Raw genomic sequence first — 8869 nt, forward strand, 5'->3', positions numbered from 1 at the left:
TCTCGTTCACACTGATATACACTGAGGACACTGATATATTGGATCCGTTATATGCCTCAATTGCCTAGGAGAAGGATGACGTGGAGCGAGAGAGAGAGAGAGGGAGTGAGAGAGAGAGAGAGAGCGAGAGAGAGAGAGAGAGAGAGGAAACCCTGAGTCAGACCTGGAGCTTCTCTAACTGACCTGCTCCAGTGCATATTTGTGAAGTAAATTGGCCGGACGCAGTGCAAAAGCACTCACACGCTGTGGTAACGTCAGACAACTCTTTCCCACATGACAAATAGATTGTCTTTACAACCTCCCCACCTTTAAATCACAGCGGAATTATTTTCAGTCGCAGATTGAAACCGGAGACGTCCACAATAAACGCCTCACGGGTTTTCTATGTTTTCTGAGGACAGTGACCTCACAGGCTTTGGGATGGTTTTGGCACTGAAAAATGCTACGCAAACGTGAGATTATGTTGAAGCAACGCCACATCAAGTCGAGAGGCATTATGCAATTTCACAGCCTTTTGACTGCAGATTGCACTGGAGGACATCATCAGTGTCAACGCATTGGGCATCATCATTTAGATGAGGACAGTTAAAGACTACACCCATTACTCATTCAACAAGGCAATAAACCTCTCTCTTTAGAGGCCATCAGGGACTACATCCGTTTACAAAATGTCACATCTCTGACCACTAACTACGTAGGTGTTTCACCATATGTACGGTGAAATGGCTTGATGTTGTGGCAAGGCGAGCGACAACCACAACAGCAAAGAGCACACAGTATGTTCTGGAAGGAGCCTAGTACGTGGCATGAGTGTTGTGCTTGGGCGGAGTCCCTCTCCAATGTGCCTACTTAAATACAAGGAGACTCGTAAATAGGCCTAACGACTCTGTAAATAAGGTTCGGTTGTGGTTGTTCGCTAAGGGCTAGCACTACAGCTAATAGTAGATTAGCCGTCTCAGGTATTTGATATTTGGTTGTTGCCATCAGGCTGGCACTACCGCTAACTATGTACTAACAGCCTTAGGTAGTTCCAGACAGGCTAGCACTTTGGATAATGGTGTATAAACAGTGCAAGGTATTTGGCAATTGACAGGGCGAGCTAGTACCGTGGATAATGGTGTAACAGTGCAAGGTATTTGACAGGCTAGCTAGCACTAAGGTTAATGGTGTATAAACAGTGTGTGAGGTATTTGGCTCAGTGCGGTTTGAGTCTTTCACCTCAGGGATGCTAAGCTAAGGCTGTTCTGGCTGCTGTAGCTACTGCCACCCAGCGCTGTGTGCAGGGGTGGACTGGGACCAGATATCGGCCCGGGCATTGAGGTCACCACACTAGACCATTTCTTTCCACATATTAGCCCAAAAATCTTTAGATCCACTGAGCCAAAGATGGTCCAGCCCATCTGGCATTTGCCAGAATTGCCCTATGGCCACTCCGTCTCTGGCTATGTGTTTCCAATGCCCTCACACACAACTTCCATGCCCTTATAGGAACTTGTTTTGCAGCAAGACATTGGGAAAGTGTAGAACATTTTACAGATCCCCAAATGTAGTCACAGATGGGTAGGCATGTGAAAGTGAAGTCATTGTTTTCCGAGAGGCACGCCAGGCACAGCGCGGGACATAGTGATTTGTGTGCTGGGCTTAACGTTCACCACCGCCCAATAACTGACAGTAAGATAGGGACTACATAGTGCAGTACTACTCAGCACACACTCATAAACAACAGCAAAATACGGAACATAGTGTGTGTACACACGGACACTTCCAGACACACTCGCACAGACTCCCCCTCACCCCCCCCCCCCCCCCCCCCCCACACACACACACACGCACACACACACACACACACACACACACACACACACACACACACACACACACACACACACACACACACACACACACACACACACACACCAGCAAAGCCTGACCCCCATGCAATGGAGAACTGAATTTATAGCTTACCTTTCTAGCACGAAGTTTCACCACATGGTCCTCCCCCTTGTCATCCCCGCATTTGGCCTCTCGCTTCACGTCTGAAGCCTTGTCGCCAAGGTGAGTGTTGCCGTGGTTTCCTGGATGCGCTACTTCCTCAATAGCCTCCGTTACAGCTTGTGTATCACCGGGCCTGTCCTGTTCTTTCTGACCGTAGGCTGCCTCTAAAACAGGTGACTCACCTAATTGTTTAACAGGGGCTTGGTTGCCATGGCATCTCTCCAGCAAGGGCTCATTTGCCTCCTTAGGACACGTTGGTTGACTGAGAGTGTCCATATTGGGCAGCCTGGCTGCTGGAGAGGTGGATATACCCATGACTGAAACCCCTTGTCTCCCCAGTGGGACTGAGTCGTCCTCTGCTTCGGATTGGTTAATCTCATGGATGGTGTCCAGCTTTGAGCCACCATCGCTGTGCTGTCCTTGGGCTGTTACAGCCAAGGTTAGTTCTTCGGAACACGTTGAATCTTTGGACCTCAATCCGCCATTCGTATTCTCCACTGTGAGGTCATCAGAACGCACCTGTATCATTGGATGATCTGTGTCCTCTACGGTAGTCCGTTCCTGTATTCCGTCCATTTTTAAACTTTCAAGATTCTGCTGTTCAGCTAATGGGCGTCTGTCCAGGTCCTCGGAACGTTGCACTGTGACACACAAAGCATGCACAGACTCCACACTTGCCTTATCCTCAGGGGTTTTCTCCCTGCCAATTTCCAGAGCCATTTCCTCTCCTTGGGACCCTTCCATCTCCACCATGTTAACATCCTCCTTTCTCAACACTGTCTGGACCTGAGCTATTTCACAACCATCATTAGTCCTCATGCTATCATGCCGCTCTTGTTCTGTTTGTCTGCCGTCCACTGACACAGCATGTTGCACCCTCAGAATCTGGTCAAATTTATCACGGCTTTCATACATTTTCCTCTGAACATTCAATCCGTCAACACCATCCTCAGCCTTCCATTCTAAGGCTTTAATCATAACGTCTTCCCCCATAGCTTCCCCCTCCATAACGTCTGCAACAGGAGCCTCCAAGATCTCCACGTTAACATCTGATATTACATCACTATTGCACTCTGGTTTGTTTGAAGAATCCAAAATGGCCGCTGGCTGTATTACTCCTGTTCTTTTACCCGGGTCAGTAATGTTGCTTTCATCCAAGGTGGAGAGGTCCTCTCGTGGTTCAACTTCAGTATGAGGAGACTGGGTCTGTGTGTCCACTAAGGGTTCTGGAAGTCCAACCTGACCGTCTGTATGGTTGGCCATTGTCCCCAGGAGTTCTGGATGCCTGCCAGTTTTCTCACCAACAGAAAAGGCCAGTGAAAATCCATTGTCCGGACAGATAGAGACCCTTTGTCCTTCGTCAACAGAGACAGATTGAACAGTGATTGCAACACGGTCGTCAACAACGTTGGGATGCTCGTTATCATCGGTGCCATCCTCAATGTCATCCTCATGACTGTTGTCTGCAGTGCAGATGATGTTTGGCTTTGGCTGAAGAATCCCATTGCCCAGGTCACAGTGAGATTGGCTGCCAACTGAGTCCTCACCAGCGTCCGGCATTCCTCCAGGTTCAGACTCCGTCAGCCTCCCGGTGAGGTCATCATCATCAACAGTCACATCAGAGCCGTCTACCAGCTCAGCCTGGAACACAGGGACAACAGTTGAATCAAAGTCGCCTGCTGACATCACGTGCCCCGGCTCAGAGTGATCGCCGTTGTCCTCCACGTTGACTGAGGTCACAAACTCCAACGTGTGACCCGGCCCATTGTTGAGGCCATCGGGGCGTGGCCGGTGACAGCACTCCGGCATGGAGGCACATCGTTCCCTGCGCCCCTGCTTGGACCCCTCAGATGCCAGCCGAGGCCCGTCGCCACTGACGCCATGGCAACAGACCAGGTCCAGGTCGTCATAGCTGTACTGTAACCCGGAGCGGTGAGTCACGTGATCCTCCCAACTTCTTTTCCGTATGGCGACAAGCATGGTTGGCGGACTCCCACTGCTAACCATAGAGCCCTTTAAAGATGTAGAACCAAAATGGCGGACCATAAGGTGCAGTTCTATTGAGCTTCCTGTAAGAGAGAAAGAGAGGGGGTGGGAATCAGTTACTCAGGTTATCAGTTACTCAAGTTATGGGTTAGTCAGGTTATGGGTTACTCAGGTTATGAGTTACTCAGGTTATCAGTTACTCAGGTTATGGGATACTCAGGTTATGGGTTACTCAGGTTATCAGTTACTCAGGTTATCAGGTTATGGGTTACTCAGGTTATGGGATATTCAGGTTATGGGATACTCAGGTTATGAGTTACTCAGGTTATGGGATATTCAGGTTATGGGATACTCAGGTTATGGGGTTAGCAAACTTTAGGAAGGAGCGATATTATAAACTGAGTTGTCTGTGTATGCTGACATGGACCCAGGTTACTGCTATAGTTGTGAACCCAAGCTGACATGAATGCAGGTTACTGCTATAGTTGTGAACCCAAGCTGACATGAACTGCTATAGTTATGAACCCCATGTCTTTTTGAATTTTTACCCCTTTTTCTCCCCAATTTTATGGTATCCAATTGTTGTAGTAGCTACTATCTTGTCTCATCGCTACAACTCCCGTACGGGCTCGGGAGAGACGAAGGTTGAAAGTCATACGTCCTCCGATACACAACCCAACCAGCAGCACTGCTTCTTAACACAGCACGCATCCAACCCGGAAGCCAGCCGCACCAATGTGTCGGAGGCTACACCGTGCACTGCGCCCGGCCCGCCACAGGAGTCGCTGGTGCGCGATGAGACAAGGACATCCCTACCGACCAAGCCCTCCCTAACCCGGACGACGCTAGGCCAATTGTGCGTCGCCCCACGGACCTCCCGGTCGCAGCCGGTTACGACAGAGCCTGGGCGCGAACCCAGGGACTCTGATGGCACAGCTGGCGCTGCAGTACAGCACCCTTAACCACTGCGGCACCCGGGAGGCCATGAACCCCATGTCAAGCATACATGGAACAATCATGAACCTTACAGGATTTTAACATTACAAAACAGAATAGTGTAATACTGCAATGGCTACTATGAGCCAGTATAGAGCATCTTTCCACTTCTGGTAAACCAAGTTCTCAGACAGTGGTTTGCTTTTATTTTCTCACTATTATTAAAAGACATTTGCATCTGACTGGAAGTGTGCTGAGAGTTTTTCCAGTTTTAATTTTTTTTATTTTTTACATGCGACTGGTTAAGAGAAAAGAGTTGCTAATTTCAACATTCCCAGACAAGACAGTGAACCCGAGTTCAAACTGTAAACATTGGACACACATTACACTGAGACAGTCCCTATCAAGCACTGTACAGATGTAGGATATTCATTTGAGACAGTTTTCTACATCAGGAAAATAACAGGAACAGGAAATGTGAATTATTATGTGGTTCATAATTCATTGATATCTTTGGAAGGGGTTGATACATTTTTCATAAGGGAAAATCAAGTCTGAAATCTCAAAGTGGAAATTACATACTTCAGAAGCCTTTTTAAACATCAAATACACTACAAGTTTTACATTTCCTGCAATGCAGGACAGTTCTCCTGGAACAGGGTGATCAGATTAATATCCTACATGTGTACACATTAAAGAGCTGGGAAGCCTCCATACATACCCCTTTCACCTATGGCTAAACATTTTGGCAGAAGATTTCCACCATGAAGTCTAGTCAAGGATTATATGAGTATGACAGAAGAAGAGGACCAACAACGCCCCGGGGCAATTTGTCCACATCGGGGACGAGGTCGTCAAGAAACCACTGTGCCTCACATGACTCGAACCCATTCATAACAGAACTATTAGTGTGTCTCACCATCCAGCTTGTGAATGTGTCTGTGTGTGTTTGTGTGTCTCTTGCTGAGAGCCTCTGGATAGCCACATTCACTGTCTGGGAATGTCAGAGGGGAAGAGGCTGCCTGAAGGGCCTACATAATAAACACAATAATAAATCCGGAACACAGTTTTTGTTTTTTGCCAAGTGGCTTAACCACTTCACTGAAATGTTAACCTTAACCCTCATCTTAAATAATTGTTTACTTTGATGGGACAATGTTGTTGGCCTCTGTCGTACCTCAGTGATGGAGGAGACAGGCAGAAAGGCAGACAGGCAGAGAGAGAGAGAGAGAAACAGACAGGGACATGCACACAGACAGACAGACAGCCTCCACTATGGAGCAGCACAGTAACATAAGCAACCACTCCTGTGAAAGAAGAAAGGTAATTGGCACCATTACGACAGAAGTGATAAGAAGGAAGGATTACAATGGAGGATTCTTTAAAACATTGTGTCAATCTATCAAAAGCTGATGAAGTTGCCCATTAAACAAATAAAAGAAGCATATCTTCCATAAATCATGTCACAATATAGTCTTTGCTTTATATTGGAGACAACAACATTTTGAAAGACTTCGGTTTGACATCCTATTTCCTATGTAGTGCACTACTTCTGACCAGGGCCCATAGGGATCTGGTAGTGCACTATATAGGGAATAGGGTGAAATTTGTAATCAACCCAATATCTGCGTATATTATTGCCAGCCGGCCGTTGTATGGTTCTCTGAAGACCCCCACTGACAGACGTAATGGAACGGTTGTGAAGGCGGTTGCTAGGAGATCATATCGCTCATCCACCATCTGCACTGAATGGGAAACACTTCCTACGTCTGTACATCTGTCCTCTGGCCTCAACAACTGGAGCATCAGATTACCATGTTAATCATCATCTCTTTTCAGGGACTGTTCATTTTGACTGCCTTGATCTTGGAGTGACGTTTGAGCTGTGAATATTCTATTACCAGTAGAAAAGGTGTGTGTGTGTATGCTTCTATTAGGGGGAAAGCTGCCAGAGGAAGCCTCAAAACACAATTCTAGTCAGACTCTAGACTCTAGTCGGTCTATACCTTAAGCATCCACAGGACTGCTGTTGGATGGAGGGTGACCCGGTGTGACTTCCTCCTCTGACGTCAACTGGCCCATGAGTTAGGGAGGGCACTGTGTACTTATTACAACTTCTCACACAGAAGTTAAATGTACTCAATTAGCGTAATCCGTGTGCCACTTCACACAACGTGCCTGGATGAGTTGCGTCACTGTCAATACTCCACCAGAATACAGAGGGGTACTGTCGCAGTCCCACACATAAGACTGAATAACAGAAGATAACAGAGGATAAACACTATGGGGTTGAAGAGTTAGCCATCCATCAAAGTCAGAGGACAGACAAATCCAATCCTACAAGCCTTTCTCAAGGAACGAATCCCCCTTTTCCTGAGATATCGGTCCTAATTCCCGGTTCCGAGGAATGCTCTCAGGGTTTGCGGATTCAAATCAAATCCATTGCTGACTTTACCCCTTTCTGGGAGCAGAGAGCAGGGAGCCCCCGGAGCCAACCGAAAATCCGGAGCACGGTACAAAGTCCAAAGATAGCTTGAGCTTCCATCTTGATCACATTAGGGGTTTCACTGACGCTGAACGACTGGAGAATGGGTGGGGTGGAATGGGGTGGAGTGGGGGGAGGGGGTTCTCTCACTCTCCTCCTCTCCCTCTGTCCAATCCCACCTCTTCTCTTCTCCGCCTCCTGGCTGGTTTGACAGGGAATCTTAGTCACATCCTATACACTGTCTTTCTCCCTGGTTCTCTCACAGCTCCTCCAAGGCTCTCCACGCCAACCAGATCCTCTCAGCTGTTTATCCTACTTTCTTACTCCTCCTTTCACAGAGTTAAGACAACTTCCTCTCAAATCACCCTCCCTCTCTCAAGTCACACTCTCTCTCTCTCTCTCTCTCTCTCTCTCTCTCTCTCTCTCTCTCTCACACACACACTCTATCTCCTTAAGCTGGGAAAGACTCCCTCCAGTTGGTTTTGATTAGTAACAGACAGACCACTGTGAAAACTCAGGCCTTGGGCCAAGTGAGATTGCAGTAATGTTTTGGCAGGGCTTTCTGAGAGGTTTTCTTTTTTCACATGTCACCCTGTAACAGTACAAGCATCCTTGCACAAACATCTCGACCTGCCCAAAAAAAGACATTAAAAAGCATGACTTGTTTACAGACATTCCTGGAGAATATGCCACTCTGTGCGAGAACTGCTAACTTTGCTGCCTACGAGCTGTGTGCCTTTTCTTTACAGGACACATCTGGGCAAAGTGGTAGTTTGACTTCAGAATCACTGTGTTTTTAGGAAGTCTTCAAAGCAAAACATCTTACCGCATTTTTGAGTGCCGACCATTCATTCCCTAATATAGACATGTCATTTGTTGGGAATGCTACCAACACTTGAAATACATAGGCTCTGATATCAGAGCTTCATGGTGAGAATATCTCAAGCGAAATCAAAAACGGCATCTCTTACCAAACCAAAAAACATGGGAACTCTCCGTTTAGTTGTTGTAACTTTGGGGGAGCTCTGTAGGCTGTAGTCCTGTAAAGCACTGAGGGGTTGTAAAAGGCAATGCAGAACTCCACACCCAGGCATGGTCTCCCCCCACCCTCTGTAAGGGTCTCACAGGCCCAATCAAGCCTGACTTACAACCAGGAGATATGGTCTTTGTGCTTCAAACCATCAGAATGAAAAGACCGACCATAGGAAATGTGTTTGTTTTACACACAGACTCTTACAGTCTCAGCTGGCTAACATACCTGTCATTCCAATTCCACCATTTCCATTCACAGTCCCTTGGTTCTTGATGATAACGTCTATGACTGTTTTCTGTTGGGTTTTAGAAGTATGGACCTGAGGGTAGCAGTTGCTATAGCAAAAACAGATAATGGAACAAGGGAAAAATTGACAACTCCCCCACCAACATCAACAAAAAACTATTTTCACCCTTGTGCCCCCTCTTCCTCTT

At 47.2% G+C, this 8869-nt stretch overlaps 1 protein-coding gene across 1 annotated transcript in view; it reads right to left on the reverse strand.

The window, feature by feature from the left end:
- The window catches only part of LOC139402863 (uncharacterized), a 44704-nt gene extending 37093 nt beyond the window's left edge, over positions 1-7611 (reverse strand). Inside the window, exons 1-2 of the mRNA XM_071146758.1 lie at positions 6924-7611; positions 1966-4064 (exon numbers count right to left, since the gene is read on the reverse strand). Coding sequence (XP_071002859.1) covers positions 1966-4041 — 2076 coding nt within the window. The 5' untranslated portion in view covers positions 4042-4064; positions 6924-7611. The remainder of the gene's footprint in view (positions 1-1965; positions 4065-6923) is intronic.
- Positions 7612-8869: the final 1258 nt, after the last annotated feature.

Source organism: Oncorhynchus clarkii, unplaced genomic scaffold (assembly GCF_045791955.1).
Source record: "Oncorhynchus clarkii lewisi isolate Uvic-CL-2024 unplaced genomic scaffold, UVic_Ocla_1.0 unplaced_contig_2102_pilon_pilon, whole genome shotgun sequence".
Lineage (NCBI taxonomy): Eukaryota > Metazoa > Chordata > Actinopteri > Salmoniformes > Salmonidae > Oncorhynchus > Oncorhynchus clarkii.